General features: G+C 43.7%; 1 protein-coding gene across 1 annotated transcript in view; it reads left to right on the forward strand.

The window, feature by feature from the left end:
* Ca10 (carbonic anhydrase 10) overlaps positions 1-22,206 on the forward strand; it is a 491,194-nt gene that overhangs the window by 463,591 nt on the left and 5,397 nt on the right. The window contains exons 5-6 of the mRNA XM_035448143.1: positions 3,899-3,994; positions 8,340-8,412. Coding sequence (XP_035304034.1) covers positions 3,899-3,994; positions 8,340-8,412 — 169 coding nt within the window. The remainder of the gene's footprint in view (positions 1-3,898; positions 3,995-8,339; positions 8,413-22,206) is intronic.

Genomic DNA, 22,206 nt, shown 5'->3' on the forward strand with positions numbered 1-22,206 from the left:
GAATGATTTCATTCAGCAAGCATTTGCTAACCTCCACCCTGGGCCAAATTCCATGACAAACATTAGGAGCAAGATAATGAATAGTATATATCCCTTAGATATTTGCCTAAAGGTGGGTGCTAACACAAAGCCAGTAGTTTAGAAGTAACATGGTGTTTGAGTGTGAACTCTATAACCATAAGAACTGGGTATAGTTTACCACTCTACACTTCCTTGACCAAATGGTGTCCCCATAAATAAAAAGCAGATTATGACATTAATGAGATTTTAAGAATTAAATGAGATGATATTACAGATGACATTTCCCTGTGCCTATGTCCTATTTATAAATGCTGTATTTATACATCTCAGCTCAAGGTAAATCTCCAGAGAGGATGCTCAAACCCATTCTCCAAGCTCCCAACATACCATCCCTTGCTACTTGCATCACAGTTTGATTCCTACATTTATTGTAGATGATTAGTGCTCAGCAAATGCTATTGAAGATCATCAATAAAAGATGATGATGATGATGATGATGACGACAATGATGATGGTGATGATGATAATTCTGACAGTGATGTTCAGCTCCCACATGTCTGTATTAGGTAGCTATGGTTTGTTTCTATCCTGATCACCCAGTGCCCATGCCATTTGGGCTGTAAGATACTTGGAATTTTCATTTGTCATGAGTTTCCCAAGAGCTAGAACCAGCATAATACATTGATATATTCATAAGAAGAAATTTATTGTGGCAACTGGCCCACCTGACTATAGCAGGTGAAAAGACTCACCACATGGCATCTTGAAGCTGAAGAACCAGGGATCCATTGGCATGATCTTAATCAAGGGTCAAAGTCTGAAGACCCATGGATATTTAAATGGTGTCTGTGGTATGAATCTGAGATGTCAAAGTCTAGGCCCTGGAACTAGGAGTTGTGATTTCCAAGGACAGATAAAGATGGATGATCTAGCCCAAGAAGAAAGAATTCACCCTTCCTCTGTCTCTTTATTCACTATGGACTCATAGCAGATACGAACCCATGTTTGAAAAGGTAGATATCTCCTACTCAGTCTTCTAATGTAAATGCTGATCTGTTCCAGAAACATCTTCACAGACATACTCAGAAACATTACCAGCTACTTGAACATCCCTCAGCCCCATCAAATTGACACATCAAATCAATAATTGCACATTAATTTACAATCACAATAAATCCTGGGTAAGAACACCATGGGAACAGAGACAGGCTTGAAAGTCAATGTCATTGGTGTCCTAGAAAAGACAGGGTAATTGATGACTGTGATGTAAAGAACAGTAAGCAAGGCCTCCTCTGTCTCTACTGCACCCCTCTTGGTGGCCAAAGGGATCTTTCAAAATTGCACTTGAATCAGTTTATTTTAACTCCAGCAACTTCCTGCTACAAAGACCCTCACCAAGGTGTGCAAAGTCCTGTGTGAGTCGGCCCCACCCTGAGCCACTCCTAACCATCTGCACTGCCTCAGATCCTTTGTGTCTGCTATGCTCTGTGTGACTGGCATGCCTCCTTCCAATCTCCCAAGTCCTTGTTCTTCTTCATCATCAGATCTCAGCTCAAATATCTTCTCTGCAAAGAGCGTTTCACTAGCTACACTAACAGATGTTGCCCACACTTCTATATGTACCCTATTCTTTCCATTGCTGCCTTTTTTTGTAAGTTAAAAATGAGAGCATAGGCCTGATGGAGCACTGCACAGGCTAATAGTCCCCTAGCCCCTGCCTGTGGTTGCCTTTCTGACAGCAGACTAGCTGCAGTGTAACCATCTGTCGCCATTGGCAAAATATATAAGAAGTTAAAAAAGCAAATTAGGAATGTCAAGAGCAGTGATAGTATGTGCACCTTCTGTGACATGTTCTGTGATTCAGGATGGTCAGATCCGTGGTACACTCTGAAAGGGCACTACTGGATTCCTGATGCTTAATGATGCTCCCCTGGTTTGCAACTCCAGTGAATCTCTAGCTGGAGAGCTTTTAACAAATACAGAACCTGTTTCCTTCCCAAAATCATCAGAACTGGAGTGGGGCAAGCAGGCTCAGGAGAGTTCCAAAGCACCAGGTGACCTAGATGCCCAGCAACACTGGCATACCACAGGAATAAATGTGGCTACTTGTTTTCAACTTCAAAGGAAAGTTTCCTTCTAGGTCATTGTCTTTCTTAACTTTGAAAGCTTCACACACACACACACACACACACACACACACACACACACACACACACAAACACACCCTTTTATGCAATGTGGGATACTGGCAATAACGAATATTGTCTTGTACTTTCAGAGTCATAAGTCACTTTCCAGGCACTACCTTGTTAGATTCTCAATCAGTCAGTGCAGAGCACTAACACCATTACAGAAAGATCTATGATGCCTTTGCTGTGACAGTGTTGTAAGAGGCAAAACAATGAAAACACATGAAAGCCAGTGGGTGGCTCAGTGTGTTATGGAGTATTCATGCAGGGAGGAAGGAGGCTATTGCTCCTAGGAGGACTATGGGTAGATTTATAGGTGTTGAATTGAACGAAAAGGCAGTCAGAAATCAACTTAAGAATCATAATTGTAAATTATTCTATTTTATTATTTCTGTTGGTGTTGCTATTATTGTTTCTAAGACATGTCTAATCTCGTGTATCCCAAGTCAGCTTTTATCTCACTAAGTAACTGAGGATGACCTTGAACCCTGACCCTCTTGTCTCCACCCCCTAAGTGCTGGGATTTCAGGTGTGCACCACCAAAGCTCAGTTTATATGGTGCTGGACCTTGGAACCCAGAACAAGTAAGGGCACTACAAACTGAGCTGTGTCCACACCCCTCCATTGTTCATTTAAACTTTATTTGCATGTGTGCAGCTGTGTGCTTTATAATCAAAGAAACCCATCTGGGAGAATCTACACTGAACTGTTTATTTTCTATCAAGTGAACAAGGATTAGATAGAGATGAGGGAAATGGTGTTCACATCTACATTTTTAAATTTGTCATTACAAATATACTTTCATATTGCTATAAAAATATTGTTTAAAATAATAGCTATAAGGTACATCTTAAGAGAAACAATCACTTTCACTTTTTACAGTAAGTGATTAGGTCTCAGTGAGATGGTTTAAAACTTAATCATATGGCTAAAAGTCTGCAATGTATTCAACAATGGGAGTTTAGAAGGCTAAAGTAATAGAGGGAAACACAATTCACCACAATCCAAATCTAGGGTAACTCTTGCTACTCCTCCCCCTCCAACCCCCCCACCCCCGCCCCAGCCCCAGTGCTTGCTGCACAGAATTTGACAGGCACGCTGGTTCTGGTCAGGGAAAGGGGAAACAAAATTTTGCATAACCAAGTGAACCAGACAGGCTGGCGCATCATGAAACAGAGCTATCCGTTCTCTCTTCTGCAGAGCCAAGCAACCTGCACACTGCCAATCTCCCCGACATGGGGCTGGCTCAGCCCCCTGCTCACCCCAAGACTGCTAGGGAGATTTATTCACTGTCTGTGGCAGCTGTTGGTGCTGCTGGAAGAGGATGCCCACACCTAAAGGACTGTTCTATTTCCTAACTAGGAAAATTCACTTAACACACACTTTAGGGGAAATGTCCTGGGAGAGAGAAAGAACCAGATGGGCACTAATTTTATATAAAAGCACCGTTGCTACCAGAACATGTTTGCAAATGTGTGTAGGTAGTATGTTCATACAGTACATGCACACTCATCGTAAACATGTGGATTCTATTTACACCTCCCTCTGGAATTTCTTCAATTAAAAAATGGTCCTTCCAATTGTTCTTCAGTATGTTTGCAGTTCACCCTTGTGTCGAAGGATAAGCTGTGCCTCACAGTTCTTGATGCTGGACCGTTGTTCTTACTCTTGATTTTCCTTTCTGCCAGGTACAACTCATCCACTATAACCACGAGCTATACACAAATGTCACAGAAGCTGCGAAGAGTCCAAACGGATTGGTGGTAGTTTCTATATTTATAAAAGTAAGTCTTGCATTCTCTTGTTCTTCTTGCCATCCCCCATGAACAACCAGAATATCAGTCTACAGTCTCTGTTGGGATTAAAAAATATTTAAAGAAGTAATGTCAATTAACGTCCACGTCTAAAAGAGCTTTGGGATCTTAGGATTTTTATAACCATGCAATTCACGCAAGATTCAGGGCTACTCCAAGTAAGGTGAAGAAGTGATAGGTTCCATTCAGAGCTTCCAAACAGCCTGTAGGTTTGGGCAGCCTCTATCCTAAAGAGAAAGCTGGTGCTATTTGTAGGCACAGGCTTCAGGCCATACCTACTACAGCAGAACAAAGGTACAGTAGCAGGAGAAGAGGGGCTGGAGTGCTGATGGCCTCTAGGATTGAGAGACTGTCCATCACTTGCTGCCACCAGGAGAATAAGAGAAGGGTGAGATGTCCCTCCCTGGCGGGTCCTGTACTATAAACCTCCAGGCTTCCCCACAACAGCTGTAAAGTTCATCTTCCTTTCCCACTTGAATGCTGATTTATAATCCTGGCAGGTAGAATTAAGACCAAGTCCCCATGTTGACTGTGTGACCTTCAGCCATGCTCCCCTGATATTCAATAGGCAAGAACAGTGTGAAATGTCCAATTGAACAAATTCTCGTTGCTATTTTAATTATCTTTAATATTTTGGCAGATATAAAGTGATGCAAATGTGCAATTTTTTAATAAAAACATAAGATTTGTTTTCCAATTGTAAAATTTTTTTAAGTGAACTGTGTTAGTTACAAAGTACTACACTGTGCTAGTTGCTGGAGAGGTTTGTGCCCTAATCATTAGAGAAATTTGGACCTACCAGAACTTGGAATGCTATGAAGGGTTTCAGTAGAAATTTAGCAGTCACCACCAAGGAGATTTAACAGAGCTCTTGGAATAATGGGGTCCCTAGGGACCCCTTAGGCAATAGTTCCCTGCAAAGCAGACTCTACAACAGGTACTGGTCGTCTTCCCTGACGCCGTGCCTCCTGCTAACTTCCTCACCTTCATCTGAGCCAGGCCAAATTCATGAAGCTCATAATAGCCCAGCCAGGAAAGACACCTAAATCTTACCTTCATTAGTATATTCCCATCATGAACCTACTAAACAGATCTGGGAGAGGAACTAAGGATGAGTAGAGAGAAAACAACACTTAAGTGACCACACACTCTCTGCCGTATCACACTGGTACCTAAAAGCCTGAAGAAAATTCTTATTCTTGTCCCAGTTATGATACAGACAACCAACCCATGCAGTCAGCCTGGTCCACAAGCATTGTGAAACCTAACGGTATGTTACATACAGTCATGTTACCAGGAATCACCTCCCTCTGTGGTTGCCCACATGCCAAGCCTTCCACGAATAATATCCAGGGACCAACTTGCCTGTCCCAATCATTTGTGTCCCTTGAAGGGACACAAATGCATCTCAGTGTCAGTCCCTGACTTTGCCTCACTTTGCTCCAAGCTTCTAAGTCAGTGAATGCTATCCTGGAAGCTCAAGCATGTAACAGCTGACAATGACTGATGGAGTGACTGGCAGCCAACTTCCTCCATAGCAAACTTCCTCCTGCTGCTGTTTCACAAGCTCAAGCTGAAATTTGTACTACACTGAGGTCCTGACCAATAGTCAGGCTTGCAGTTCCTGGTTGCTCCCCCTGAAGTTTGGAAGGACCTACAATAAAGCCTTAGGCCATTAAGGGACAGTGGCCAGTTCCTGAATCTTCTTAGGTCAGTTTGGCCCCTGAGGAATTTCCCATTCTTTCCTTGAGCAAACCTGAACCTTTCTGGCTCAGTCTCAAAATAAACCATAGCATTCCCTCTTTCTTCCACAAAGTCAACCCCCAGATTTCCAGTGAGCTAGCTGAGCTCTGACTTGTCATGCACTCATCAAAAAACTCCAACAGAGCATGGGGCAGAGACCCATCCTCTGCTAGACACTGGTACCCAGAAATGAGATGGAATCCTTAGTCCCTAAGGATGTGCAGCCTCTGATACTCCCCAGCCCTCCTTCTGATGCCCCTGCCTCCTACTTCCAGTTCCCTGTAGGTAAGGCAAGAACACAAGATGAGAAATCCCCACATATGAGTGGTTCATCTGGAGAAATGTCACTCTGACCAAATCCTGAGCAACAGATGGCTAAGGGTTTAGTGGCAAACAGAGATGATGGCTCAGCAATTGAGGGTACATGTTGACAAGCCTGATAACCTGACTTCAATTCCTGGGACCTGGGTGGAAAGAGAACTGACTCCCATAAGTTGGCCTCTGAGCTCCACACATTCTTTGAGGCACAAGTGTGTGTGTGTGTGTGTGTGTGTGTGTGTGTGTGTGTGTGTGTGTGTACACAATCAATCAGTCAATCACTCAATCAATAAGAGAGACTTGTTTCCCCTTCCCTCCCATGACCACAGAGAGCTGAGATTTGGCTATAATTGCTGTTCGATCACACACCATTAACTTCCCACTTAGCTTACTTATATCAAGTACATATTTTATCCTCTCGCCCACACTGCCAACACACTTGTGCCCACAAATCATCTGTGTGCACTTTGGAAATATTTCAATCATTTTTAATCAGCTCCAAAGGGGGCTGGTCTCAATAACAGTATTGTCCAGCTTGTCAGGAAGCCAAGGCACCCAGACACTTAGGCCCATTGCAGATTCCTATTCCACCAAACCCCTTCTTCATGGATCTCCTGCTGTCACAGAGTATATCAGGACAAACAGGATGAGGCTCTGAGCTGTCCTTTCAGTGCTTTAGAGGATGTCACAGCAGAAGCTGAACTTGGCACTGACATATCCAGGGAGCACAGCGTTCAACTTGGGACTTTGTCCCACTGGAGGTGGATTTTTGCCTCCGTCGAGCATCGCCATTCCCCAAGCACCAGCTCGTTGTGTGTCTCACTACAACACACCCAGGAAACCGTGTGAAAAGAAAGACAGATGGAGACAAAATAAACAGTCTGTGCTTTCTCCAAACTAAAGTTACCTGTTGCTTATCTAATAACGATGATCATCTGCTGTGATTTTTTTTCCAAACCTCAGAATAAATCAGATTTAAAATGTTGATGTGTCACAACATCCGATTAGCAGCTGAGACGTAAATTGCAGAGCTGCGCTGAGCAAGGTTGGAGAGAAATGACTAAGATGAACAGTGGTACTGGGAAAAGGCTGAGTAAAAAGCGAGTTGTTAAGGAAGCTATGCATGATAAAAGGGCAATTCTCTTACCCCAGTCTTCTGATGCTTAGTCTCTTCTCCCAGAGGAAGAATCTGGATATGTAAGAGCATGAGTACAAGATGGAAACTCATCTCTAGCACAATGGTTAGCCCATTATAGGTACTTGATAAATATTTCTAGGGTAGACGAGTGGGTGAGTGGGTGGAAGATTGAATGTCATGGTTTATAATATATTCATATGATAATGAGCAGTGGAATTACAAGGTTTTCTTTTTCCTCCCTCTTCTGGTACCCCTATTCTAGATACTCTTTCTACTTAGATGAATGCCTCTTTCCTGACATTTCATTCCATATTCCCTGCTCAGAACCCTTTGATGGTTCCCCATGCCTGAGGAATAAAGTTTAAATGAATCCCATTGTGACATTCAAAGCCTAACATGGGCTATCCTCCCATCCCAATGCCTTTAGTTCCAACTACGCAAGGTGTTTGTATGAGCATCTGCCTATCATGAATGGATCCTCAGCATGGATGCTTTTCCTGCCCTCCTTGCCTTCCAGTCTTTTCTGTATTCCGACATTAAAATACTTGAGTGTCCATCCATCCATCCATCCTTCCAAACCAATTCAGACCCTAGTATTACGTGACTCAAGAGACAATCTGTAATCCGTAAGGTCGAGATATCTTTATTGAGATAAATACCAGCCAAACGCAAGCCAGAGCGTGCCCAGGGCAGCTGAGCAGTGAGACCAGGGAAAAGGGGCAGGAGAAGGGTCTTCCATCTGCTCTGCAGCCCCTTAAGAGCCCATGCTGCATCATCCTGACCTCACCTTGACCAAGTCAGGAACACCTGTAGCCAGCCTCTAACAGGCGTGGCTTACTGTCCCCTACACCCTAGCTCCCCTGATTCCCAGACAGTGGGTGGACTCTATCAGAACATTCCCTAATCCACACGAGGATGATTTGTTTACCTACCTCTCTTCCTTCTTGAGATGAGGTGTCTATACAGAATAGAGTGTGTGTTTCTCTGAATTTCCAACCATCATAGATTTGGACCCATGGTAAGCCATCAATGTGAAGGAATGAAATAATGTATGGAGATGCTTGCTCTGGGAGAGTGACTGACACACAGTCATTAATACTTTCTCTTCCCCTATAGGTTTCTGATTCATCAAACCCATTTCTTAATCGAATGCTCAACAGAGATACTATCACAAGAATAACATATAAAAGTAAGTTTGGTTCGATTTCTTTTACAGCAACAATTCTACAAAGGTTAGTCCTGTCGGAAGGCAGGAAGCCAGAACTGATGATCTCTATGGGCCCTTTCTGCCTCACGATCCTTTAATTCTGTAGAAAGTCACTCTGGAGAGTCAGGGTTGGCTAAGAAGCAGCCCATTCCAAACTCAAGTCCCCAGAGTACCTTTGTCATCCACGCCTGTCTAAGGCAATAACGATTATGATGATGTGGTCATCGTTATCCTGTGGATTGGTAATGAGCTCGGGGATTCTACCGGCTGACTGACTCCACCATGTCAGCTGTCTGTGTAGCTGGGGCTTTGCCAACTTTGTGATGAAAAAAGAAAAAACCACCCACCAGGTACTTTGGACCCAAAATGAACCTTTTCAGAACCACACCTGACCCAAGTCTTATCTCCTTCCAGAAGGGGGCTGGGCAGACATCTCCCTTCGTTCGCCACATCTCATGGATCTGTAGGGTTCTGCCAGCCTCCCAAGCATTTAGATTACTTCATTCTAAACTTCTTAATCAGAAAAGAAGAAAGTGTGTCGAGGTGAAGGGGGAAGAAAAGAGAAGGTAAACCTCTAAAGGTTGCAGGCCTTGGGGAAACCGTGTGAGGTGGAACATACCAAGAGATGAAAAGTCAAAATGGAGAAACAGAAGGGACATAGAGACATGAATGGGCAGGAAACTTGAATTCAAGTCTCGGCTTTGACCTCTGCCAAGGAGGCCCCTCGCTTTAATGCTGCTCCTTCATTCACAAAGTGAAAAAGTTCAACTCTGGGTTTTTGAAATCTTAAAGGTCCAGATAGACAATGATTTCCAACAATAGAAAAAAGAACATGTGGACATTGTAATTCTCACATCTCCCTGCAGAGTGCTTGCTTCCCTTGCTTAGCTGTACCTGCTGCTTCTGTCTCCAGTGTCGTGAGGAAGAGACAGTGGGAGGACAGTACAGAGAGCAATGGCCTCTACCGCTGGCTGCTTCTCCCAACCCACATCTTCCGTAGGAATGTAAAGATGGCTGAGACACTGGGCCTCCCCACAAGGGGTCACCATCAGGTCACTCCTATATAAAGAGGTTGAGGAGCGGATGGGGTGACACACTGCTGACCCTGAGATCACTCCAGCTCAACACACATCGCCTTCAAGACTGACTTAAATCCTCTCCACACACAGTCGTGCCCTGCTCATCAGTATTCTTGTGGAGTTCCCCCTAAGCACACGCTTAGATTGCTCAGCTAAGGGAGATATTTCTGTCTTGTGTGTAAATAGCACATTTATAACTGCCTATAAAAGATTATTATTCTTTTAACTTTTTTGATTAAAAAAGCATGAAAATTAAATAAAATGTTTTCAAATAATCTTGAATTTGCAGTTTAGAGACCGTGAAAAGCCATGAAATTGCACATTAAGCCCCAACACACAATCTGTCTGATTTCCACTAGCATAGGGGATCATTAGGGGGTCCTTTGCTCCCCTCCCCTCCCCCTACCCCAGTCTGATTAATATGAAGTGAAGTGATTACTGGCATAGAAGGAAAAGCAGAGGAAGGGAAGAGAGAGGAGGGAGAAAAGATGGGAGGCAAGCTGGAAAGAGGGAGCCGAAGCATTCCGGGCAGAGTGGCAGCATTGCAAAATTTGCTGAACATCGAAGGGACTCAGGGGAGTTCAGAGAGGGGGACCTGTTCCTATCAATGTGTCATCTCAGTTAGTGGAGGAATGAACAGTCTCCTTCAGTCATAGTAACAGGTGGCAGGGGTGAGGAGGGGCAGAAAAAGTGTTCGAGGACCAAGTCTCTGTGTCATAGAGAGCTTATAGTGTCTCCACCACTGAAGCAGAAACACAGAAAGAGAAAATAGATGTACTTTCTCCCCTATCCGCCGCCCCTCACACTCAACACCTGCCAGGGCCACAGAAGAAAGGAGGTTTAAGCAGGACACCCGGGCCTTCATGCAGAGACAGGATAATGGGTCCTCTAATAGCAGATGTTCTATGGGAGGTATCCCCCATAGTGACCTGTGTCACACACCTGAAAGGAATTTCACCCCAGGGATAATGATGGCTTGATACACAGAATTGGCCCAGACACCACCATGCCCAGGACATTGGCAGAAAGGGATTGATTTGCTCAGCAGGAAACCACAGCTCTCTTCCCTCCAGTTCAATTTCCTACAGCCTCCAGCAGGGGAAGGTTGACCCTGTGGCAGGTAGGGAGTCTGAAGCGAAGCATCCTCAAGCATACAACCTAGACATCTCTCCACACCCAGAGCCTCTGTAAGAGGTAGCAGGTTACACTGGCATGAGCCCACAAACTCAAGTCAGGAGGAGGAGGATGCTACCTGCTTGGGGTACCTTTTATAGTATCCTGCTTTCACACTCTTAAATGAGACAGGGAGAAGTCACACACACACACACACACACACACACACACACACACACACACTGTCTTAGGGTTACTACTGCTGTGATGAAACACCATGAGCAGAACAACTTGGAGAGGAAAGGGGTTTTTTTTGGCATACACTTCCGTATCACCGTTCATCATCAAAGGAACTCAAGACAGGAACTCAAACAGGGCAGGCACCTGGAGGCAGGAGTTGATGCAGCAGCCATGGAGGAGTGCTGCAGACTGGCTTGCTCATAATGGCTTGCTCAGCCTGCTTTTTTATAGAACCCAGGACTGCCAGCACAAGTACCGCCCACAGTGGTCCCTCCTGCTATCAAGCACTAATTAAGAAAATGCCCTACAGCTAGATCTCTTTTTTTCTTTTCTTTTTTGGTTTTTTGAGACAGGGTTTCTCTGTATTGTTTTGGAGCCTGTCCTGGAACTTGCTCTATAGACCAGGCTGGCCTCGAACTCACAGAGATCCACCGGCCTCTGCCTCCCATGTGCTGGGATTAAAGGCGTGAACCACCAACGCCTGACTACAGCTAGATCTTTTGGAAGCATTTTTCCAACTGAGGTTCCCTCTTTTCAGATAACTCTAGTTTGTGTCAAATTAACATAAAACTATCCAATAAACCCTCATACTCTACTATTTCAACCACACTACACAGAACACCCAAACACATCCCTTCTCTGATCTCTCAACCATCCATTCCACAGCAGAGTTCCAACCTGCCTCGCTCACTTAAATAGAGTATCCACTCTGCAGTGTATTTAGCATAAGAAATTTAGAGGCGATTTGGAATGGGTACTCTGCACACCCCAGGGTCAGTGTTGTGCATGTAGCACTTACCTTGTGCTCACACAAACCTTATAAATGGGTATGTTTGCTCTCCCCAGTTCAGAGATGAGACCAAGGATGCACATCTAGTAGGTGGCTGTGTAGCCAGTGACTTCTATATAATCAACAAGCTCTTAGCAATGAGCATTTAACATCTTCTCTCATTGTTATGTGGGAAGGTTTAGTCAACATGTCTCTGCCTTCAGGCAGAGGTCCCCAGGTCAGCTAAGGAACAGGGGTCCACATGGCTCTCATCTTTCCAGCATCAGAGGAACATCCAGCAAGTATCATTGCCATCAACCCATGAATTCATGTGATTCTATCTAAGGCTTGGTCTTTAAATATGCTCACACTACTGCTTAATTTCCACTCCCAGCACCTGTCACATGACCAAGACGTTCAACGTTACCATCCTCCCACAGAGGTGAGGATGGTGAAAGAAGGAACTTCCTGAACTACAAACCCATTCTTCTATACACATGGGTCCTCCTGGGAGTGGTTCCTATGTCATTTCCTTTCTCCCATGCTTCCTTCCTATGGAGCAAGGAAAAGCAAACTCTGATGTCTTGAAACTAATTATAAAGTCTGGTATTTTGAAATAGCACAAAACCTTTCAGCATGCTTTTCTCCTAATTGCAGCTTGGATTCGGGCTGATGAGCAATCATATTGCTCAGTACATTGCTTCTTACATTTGCTTCCACTTCAACTAACCACGGAACTAACAAGTGACACTTGGCCAGCTCAGGCTGATCCTAGACAAGCTGTGTCCAACTCCTACATACATGTTACTTTACACAGGGACCCCCTGTGGAAATCAGTATCCTTCAGAGGACACTGTCACACTCCCATGGTTGGCATATCTAGTAACAGAGATGGCACCACAGACTGGATGCTAGTCCAAGCCTTCAAGCAAAGTGACATCATCTTCTGTCCAAAGGAGCACTCTAGGGCAGGTAGATGGTTCATGTGTAGGAGCACTTGCTGAGCAAGCATGAGACTGAATCCTCCACATCCACAAAAACAGCCAGGCATGCCTGCATTTGCAACTATAAGCCCATCATCAGGAGGGACAGAGACAGGAGAATCACTGAAGTCTGCTGGCTGCCAGCCTAGCTCCGAGTTCAGTGGCAGACCCTGCCTGAAGGGAATAAGGCAGAGAGTAATAAAGCAAGACAGACACTCAGTGTCTTCCTCTGATCCCCTTGTGCATGCTCATGAGCAAGCACACCTGCAAAGACAACACACACACACACACACACACACACACACACACACACACACACACATACACACCCCATAGACATATACCATACACATAGAAAAAAGGTGTAGTGTGATTACTTGACTAAAAATAGGCTAGAGAAAGGCTGGAGAGATGGCTCAGTGGCTAAGAATACTTGGCCCTCCTGCAGAAGACCCTGGTTCAATTCTCAGAGCCCACATGGTAACTCTCAGCCATTCATAACTCCAACTCCAGAGGCTCCTACCCCATCGACCAAGTCGATGGGGAGAAGGTGGTGATAAGTGATTGGATATATTGTAAAGGGGCAGGAGATTTCTTGGTAAACCAGATGTTTAATGTGTAAGAGAAAAATGGAAGCAAGGATTCCCATGAAATTTTTAGTCCAAGTCACTGGAAGGAAGATATTTCTATCCGCTGGGAAGGGGAAGACTCAGACGAAGCATTCTGTGGGTAGGAGAGGGATCACAGATCCTGAACAAGTCGTGCTTGGGATTTCCATTAAGCATGCAAAGGAGGAGTGCTGTAGGCAGTTGGATATATGAGTCTGGATTTTAGGAGAGAGAACCAGAGCTGCAAATGTGGAAGGCATCAACATCCAGATGGCATTTAAACTTGGGTGAAGTCATAGGAGTAAGAATAAAAACAGGAGAGAGGCGGGACAAGTCCTCACTTCTGAAAGGGCAGCTCAAATCTTCATGACTTGGAATTGGAAACCACTTCTAAATATATACATATCCAAGGCCCTAATATGGAAAAGGCTCCTATGTGGCCATCTCACCAGTCAGCTGAGGAAGTGCAGGGAGGAAGGAGCAAGCATAGAAGCCAGTTGGCATAGATGGCAGTTATAGAGCTAGTCCACTCACCTGAGTACAGTATTGGGGACAGAGGTAATAACTGAAAAGGAGGGAAACTGGGGAAAATGATTCTTTCAAGATACAATATATATTTTACAGTATATATATATATATATATATATATATATATATATATATAATATGGGCATATGCATCTTTTACAGTATGTGTACACACACACACACACACACACACACACACACACACACACACACATATATATATATATATATATATATATATATATATATATATGGAAAAAGAAGTAAAGGTAGTCTTTTGGAATTTTGGAAACCATGTTGGTAAAGGCCACCATTATCATGGGCAAGAGTGCTCTCTTGTGAAGAGATTTTAAAAAAGGAGCAGGCCTGGTGTGTTACTTTTGTCATTGTGGTGATAAAATACCTTACAAAAGCCACCTAAGCCTGGAAGACTTTCTTTGGGCTCACAGGGTGCCACCCACACTGGGGGAGAAATCATGACAGCAGGAGCTTGAGGCATCGTGTCACACCATCCATAGTCAGAAGAACCAAGAGAGAGGAGTGCTTGTGCTAAGTTGTCTTTCTTCCGTTTTTCCCATAGAGCGATGCTACCTACACTTGGGGTGCCTCTTCCCACCTCAATAAACCCATTCTAGAACCCCCCATTGATATATCCAAATCTTTGTTTCCATGATGATTTTAAATCCCATAAAGTTGGCAATCAAGATTAACCATCACACAGGGCTCCTATCCCAGCTCTACCACTGTCTTTGCTGTGGACTTGAGATGAGTTTAGCAACCCTAAGGTTCAATGGCCTCATCAGTAAGCTAATGTTGAAAGGGCTAAGTGAGGATGACATAAAAAAAAAAATAGGTCAAATGCAGTGATTGATATTAATTTGGTTACAGTATTTTTGTGTTTCTTAATTGTTTTAAGGCATATGCCTGTCGAATCCAGCTCCTGGATGTTGGGAGGCAAGTCACTGTGCCGACAACAGTTTATTCTGAAGGCAAGCGCAGCACCGGACACACAGGCAGCGGTGGGATATGCTCGCCTTCAGAGAAGCACACTTGACTGTGATTGAATATAAGTAGGGCTTTGTGAGATGTTACTGCTTCCCATGGGAACTTGAATTTCATTTTTTAAATTATTATTTAGCGTGCATGTGCATTTTGCCTTCATGTATGTCTGTGCGCCATGTGAGTACAGCACCCCCAGAGGTCAGAAGAGGGTGTCAGGGCCCTTGGAACTGGAGTTACAAAGCCACCAGGTCCTCTGGAGGAGCAGCAAGTGCTCCTAACTGTTGAGCCATTGCTCCAGCCCCAGGAGCTTAAATTTCATACATCTGAGTAAAACTTGTAAAATATTCTCACTAACCAGGACCGACAATAGAAAAGACCAGCCTGAATTAATTTCAGGCTGAATTTAAAAAGTCTTCTAAAGAAAATCCATTTTATTAAAGTCAAATTCCGCTTCAACAGAGTGAGGTCAAGACTGAAAGCATGACATTGAAAAATGGATTTTCAGAAAGGTTTCTCTTGAGGAGATATTGGTGATTTAGCCTGAAGTATTTTAATTTTTAATGCACTGTACTGGTGTGATATTTATATGCCTCTGTTTTCCTTGTTAATTAATCAGTAGACATGGCACCTCAATTACATAAAAGGTAACATTTGTATCGTTTTAGTACCACTTGATTTCATTGAACCAGCACTTTTTTACAGTATTTTCAATGGACAAAACTAATGATTAATGGACTGCAAAGAACCTTCTGGAATGGATAACGAGGAGCGGTTATGAGAGCACTGCTGCAAACAAACACTTTCTTCTCAAATCCTTGGGCAGTGTGTTACTCCCAGCAGCTTTATCTTTCTTTGGTTGCCTGTCCACATTTGTTATGATTTAGATGTCAACCATCCACAGAGGCCTGAAACTTTGTGTACTTTGACCCCACCTAGTAGTGCTGTTTTGGAAGATGATAGAATCTTTAGGAGTGGGGCCTCATTGAAAGAATTAGTTCACTAGTGGGTATTGCACAACCCTTGTTCAACCATGACCTATCTCTTTTCTTGATGGTTGAGGCAATGAACCCAGCCACATCACACCCCTGCTATCACAACTGTGAGCCACTCCCACTACCATGCCTTTCCTCCCATGTTGGACTGTAGCCCCCAAACTGTGAGCCAAAAAAAAAAAAATCCTTTCTGCCTTAAGTTGTTTCTCCCAAGTGTGGAGTCTCAATGAGGAAAAGTAACTAATACAACACTCAACCCATGACTAGAAAGTACAAAGGAGAGCTTCGATTTAAAAAATAATTCAGAGGCCCACCAAGTCCAAATATGAAGACATCAACTTTCTGTGTTAACATGCCTCCTCCAAGGCAATAAAGACGCACCAGCTGGAGGCATTTGGAGGAAAACATATAAGCATGGCACTCAGCACACAGAACAAGCTCTTAAAGAGTGTTTTAATTAGCCCATATGTAATTTCAAGTTAGCCCCACCTCCCCACAAATTCCCTAGTAAATATGGACATGTACGCAAGCACAGACCAGCCTGTAGCTGCCTTCTTCACAGCTCTCAGGGAGAGTTCTCTGCACAGCACCCCCGGAGGGACACAGTATTAAGTATGTTGAAGGATGGCCAAAGAGCTTAAGCATATTGCTCCAGGTGCCTTTCTCTATGCTTAATTGAACATGTAGTCTCATTTCGGAGGAACAGACTGGTGAGCGTTTTCACATAATGGGAAACGCTGCACACCACTCCCCATGTTGTTGTCTCATGGCAGTGAGGAACGGGTGAGGTGCCGCTTGCCTCCAATAATATAGTTCTCGGAGGCCCTTTCCCTCATTTGTTGTTTTTGTAAAACAAAATATATATATATATATATATATATTACTTTATTCCATTGCAATTGCCTTTTTTGTTTGTTTGTTTCAGATAAATTTGCCTGAGATTACAAGGGGGCATAATGTTATAAAATTGCCTAGTAGTTCCATATTGCTCAAAGCCAGTATTGATCTTTGGAAGTATCAGGCTGTTTTCTCAGTGGTGTGGTGTGCCTTGAATAGGGACCTATAAGCAAGAAGCAGAAGATGTTGTATATCATCAATGGTCCGTGTGAGTCAGCCCCATGCACTTGGCTAAGGCGCCCAGTGGAATCTCTACTAAAGGAAGATCCCCATTGTGTCATCTGAGACAATTCATTACAATGTGTTTTTCCTGAACAAAAAATAAGAACTCAGCTGGGGACTTCTTACTTGTAACTATGAGAACTCAGTGTGAGATAAATCCTAGATTCAACATTAGTATGCCACAAAAACCACAGTCATTCAGCTCCCACGGTCATTCAGAACAGTGCAGTTCTATACATATTGATCATCCAAGGGTGCTCTTCCTGTCCTTATAAATCCATAGCTGCATGTTAACAATGTAATGTTTTTGTGCCCAAACATGAGCCTGCTAAAGATAAATGCGGCTGTATAAGCTTGTTGATGTTGAGAGATATTTTGGAATCTATGGAAAGTTTTTACCTGAAGATAGTCTTAGTAATTATCCACAACTATCCATTGCTCCCAAAAGAGGTTATATGAGTTATCCATGAAAAGATAGTAAGCTACTGGCAAGCACATAATTAGAATGTACACTTGAATTATAACTCCTGACTTGAAGTTTGAGACTTTGCCTGCTATAAACCATTTTCTCATAAGAGAAATTATGAAAAACGCTTCTGAATGCTGAGGCTGAAAGTTTCTGAGTTACCTAGAGTTTTTCTTGGGTCCTACTTACTACCTCTATCCTATTTGTCTTAGTTACTTTTCCATTGCTATGATAAAAACACCATGTCCAAGCTGGGCGGTGGTGGCACACAGGCCTTTAATCCCAGCACTTGGGAGGCAGAGGCAGGTGGATCTCTGTGAGTTCGAGACTAGCCTGGTATACAAGAGCTAGTTCCAGGACAGCCTCCAAGGCCACAGGGAAACCCTGTCTCGGAAAAAAAAACAAAAACAAAAACAAAAACAAACAAAACACCATGTCCAAGGCAACTTACAGAAGAGTTTATTAGGGGCTTACAGTTTCAGAGGGATAGAGTCCATGACCAACCTGACCAGCATGGTGGGGAGCTTGGCAGGCGAGCATGGCACTGGAGCAGCAGCTAAAAGCTCACCTCAGACACAATTACAAGGCAGAGAAGGCTAACTGGAAATAGAGTGGGCCTTTGAACCCACAAATCCTGCCCTCAGTGACACACTTCCTCCAACAAGGCTTCATGTCCTAATCCTTCTTTAACAGTTTCACAAACTCAGGACCAAGTGTTCAAATACATGAGCCTGTAGGGCCCAGTCTCATTCAAACTGCCACACCTGCCAAATTCACCAAGCAACCCCACACTGAGATGAGAGTTATGCAGAAGTATGATCCAATAGTTCTCAGATTCCAATGCCTAAAAGAAAGAGTACTGCTTCAATTTCAGGCTTTCAGGCAGAGTGGCACCAGTCATAAGGGCAATGTCAATGTAAGTTCATGCCAGTTTCAGCAATGTAATTATGAGAGTCCATGCGTATTTGATGTGGAAACATGATGTCACCATGGTGCTAGAAACAAGGCCAACATCCTCATCCCGATGTCTTGTGTGTCATGTACAAGGGACAGTAGGTGCAGTACATTAAAGTTAGTGATGCAAAATGGAGGGGTGCTTCCTCATCATCTGTCCTATGTTGGCTATTCCTGACTTAGTTTCTGCTCAGTGCCATTATATTTGATCACTTAGTCTTGTGCTTACTGAACATTCTCTGATACGGTGGACCTCAAAATGGGATCCACAATAGAAGGATAAAACCATTCCCTCTGAGGCTTACAGTTTAGTGGGAAGAGTCAGATAGCTAAATAATTCCTGGCAAGCTAATTCAGCTGGGAAAGTCAGAGTTCTGGGTATGACAAGGAATTTACCAGGGATGCTGAGCGAGGATGCTATAGGTCACAAAGGGAAAACTAATGCTACCCAGCATGGCTGCGTAGCATGGCTGGAGTGAGCCTTGTGCTAGATAGTACTTGTAAAGCACAGTCCTATTTGTTCCTCTAATAGCCTGTGAGCCAAGTACCTTCTATATGCTAGGAACTGAGTCTCTTATCACCTCTGGGTCCAAGGTCATACAGAGCAAGCAGCAATGTCATTCAAACTTGGGTCCTAAGCACCAGATTCTTCAAGCTGAATGTTTTCAAGTTCTGTAGAGGGAAATTAGAAGAGTAGACATACAGGCTAAGAAGACTGGTAGAAAGCACAGTAGCAGCTAATGATCCCAGGAGGATGGCCACTGAATCCCACAGAGCAGAGACCAAAAAGGACTTTTCCACCAGGACCCCAGAGGTTGTAGTAGCAACACTATGGTGTTTTGGAAATATGCTGGTACCCCATGAGGAGCATAAACACATAAACATCACATTTTTTTGTCTCTTGCTCCTACCCTGTACCCTCCTCCAACCCTTGCCTCAAATATGGCGTCTGCATAGGAGCTGGTCTAGTTTCAGGAAAACATAAATTTTCTTTATCTTGGCTCCAGTTCTGCCTGGAATATTCTTCATCTCTACTACATGCATCCTTCTCTCCTCCCTACCACCCCAAATAAAAATAAAATACAATAATAACTGCATGCTAGAGTACCCAATATGCTCCTCGTACAAGCTTGGTTAAACAAATCACATTGACCTTTAATAAAAATGTGCCAAATGCTTCCCTCTCTCATTCAATATGTTAATCTTCAGGCCAAACTGCCATCAGAGCAAGCCTCATTAAGTACAAATCTGATCAGGCCATCCCTGGCTCCAAAGTGCCTCCAGGCTGAAGCCTAAACTCACAACAGTGCAGACAAGGGACTCCTGGATGTGGCCTGTGTTGACCCTGCTAGCCTCATTTCCCACAATGTCCCTCCCTCTGCATCCTGCCCACCCTCAAGCTGTCCCTAAGTACATAGCCTGCTAAACTCCCTCAGCTCTGTCTCCAGCATGCCTCTGTCAGCAGTACCCTTGACACCTCACCCCTTGCCAGTCACACACTGATTACTTCCTGTCATTCAAGATGCAGTTCAGGGTCTCTCTTTCATTCTTCCTTTCCCAAATCCCCACACACACACACTCCAGGTGAAGCTGACGGCCCCTCCCTGAGTCTATACACCACTGTGACTCTCCCCTGCATTCACCTGATGATGCCTGGCTCGTGCGCTCCGATCTTGGTGCTGGCTCATGATCATGGCTTAGGACCAGTTGCAGCCAGGATGAGATGGATACCCAGCATAAGCTGATTATGTTAGTCACCGATGAAATTCAGGACCAGCATGTGACTCTGTGCTGTGGGCATTGTGGCTTTGTGACAGGAACACCTGATATCTCAGGCTACAGTACAGACTCTGCCCAGGCAGATTCCAGGTGCTCCTTCCCTCTTTGGCCTGTCCTGGGGCCTTGGAAAGTTCCCAGGGAACGTGTCAGTTTCTATTCAAATGGAGGGTTTTTAAAAGTTGCCAAACATGGTGGTATACACCTGATGTGTACCAACCAACACTTGGGAGGTGGATGATTAGTGACTCAAAACCAGCCAGGGCTGCATGACATCATGTCTCAAAAAAAAGAAAAAAAGAAAGAAAGAAGGAAAGGAATGGGGGAAGAAAGGACTGGAAATCGGTTACGAGTATTTGTTCTTATAGAGGACCTAAGTTCATTCCCCGAAATCACATCATGTGGCTCACATCTGCCTATAATTCTAGATCCAGGAGGTCTGACACCCTCTCCTGGCCTACATGAGCATCTGCACACATATCTATGTATATCTATGTATACACATACACATAAGTGAAACTAAAATATTTTTAAGGAGGGAGGGAGAAAGAAAGAAGAATGGAAAGGAAAGAGAGAAAGGGTAAGAGAGGGAGGGAGAAGGCCTTCATCTTAATGTCAGTGAAGTTTTTCTCCAAACCCAGGTTGGCTGGTCTTACTTCAAGCATTGATGGAGCCCTGGAGGGGTTCTTGCGCCACAGTAGGGTAAATGGTAGATTTGTTTGCATTATTTCAGACTCCTAATTTGACTGGTCTTCTCACATGTAACAGTCAAGGAGCGCTAAAACTAAAAACCCTTGGCAAAGATGGTTCTTTTTATCAGAGAAAGTTTGAACCACTCCTGAAGGAAAAACTAGAGGAATGTCTCTCCCTGTAAGAAGAGATTGACGCATGAATCCCTATAGCAGCAGACAGAGCCTTCGTCACCCTGGCTCTGTCATCTACATATGTATATTGTTATATGCTGTCTGGGTCTTCAACTGGTATGAAGCAGGCACTGTATCTCCCCTGTCCATTGCTGTATCTTAAGGGCCTAACCCTGGGCCCAGCTCCAATTGGTGCTTAGTGAATATCTGGAGAGTTAATGAATGGCCTTGGCTTGCAGGTCAGGAAAACTGGGTTTCCATTCCTACTCTGCAAACACCAGCTTCCTCTATGGCTGTGGACTTTGTCTCTCTGGTCTTTATTCTTCCCATCACTGTGGATGTTTTGCTGTATGCCTGATCCTTCTGGCTGAGTATGGGATCCCAGATATGTATGAACATCTTTCCTTACACAATACTGCACTCAACTGATGTATCAGCCACCATAGTGTTAGTTCTTTCCCATGGGAGTTAGATGCATGCAGAGGGACACTGGGAGTGAATCTGTGTCATCCCTCTGCCAGCCAGGCTTTGGTGTCCTACTAAGTACTCTCCAGGCTGCTAGACTGGTCATATGGTAGGTATTTGCAGCACACTAGGACATTTACCGTCTCTGGAGATAGATCTGCAGTTCCTGGGACATGAAAGTCTCAGTAAGAAGGGATCAGGGACTGAGAAAGACAGAGGCTTGGACAGATGGTCAGGGAACACAACATTGAAAGACAGAAGCAAATATAAGGTAAGGAAACTGGAAAAGCTATAGAACATGAGAAGGAGAAGCCAGAAAAACAAGAAGATGAACTGCCACATTTTGGAAGCTGAGAGAAGAAAGCAACAGTATTCATCAAAAAAGAGAAGTTATTGTAGGGAGAAAGGAAGGGTAAACTGCGTCAAAAATTTAGACCCAATACATTGTCATCTTGTAAAATTTCAACCAATGCATTGAATAAGAATATCAGGATAAAACACCAAAAATGCTAATAGTAATTGTTTGACACAATTAGATTATCTCTTTTTTCTCTTTTATCCCCATAGTCTTAATATGTATGCATGTTATTTTTAAATTTTAAAGACTATTTTGTAACAAAAGAGGTAATGCATAAAAGATCAGACCATCTGCATGGGCCTACAGAAGGGGTGGCACAAACAAATGGTCAGCTGTTGAACTTGAGCTTTGAACTTCATGGTAGGATTTGATCTGCTTAATCTCTTCTAAAAGTATTTTCTCAATGTACTTTTAATCCAGCAGTATTTATAAATAATAATGGCAACTGGACAACATTTCAAC

This window comes from Cricetulus griseus, chromosome 7 (genome assembly GCF_003668045.3).
Source record: "Cricetulus griseus strain 17A/GY chromosome 7, alternate assembly CriGri-PICRH-1.0, whole genome shotgun sequence".
Classification (NCBI taxonomy): Eukaryota; Metazoa; Chordata; class Mammalia; order Rodentia; family Cricetidae; genus Cricetulus; species Cricetulus griseus.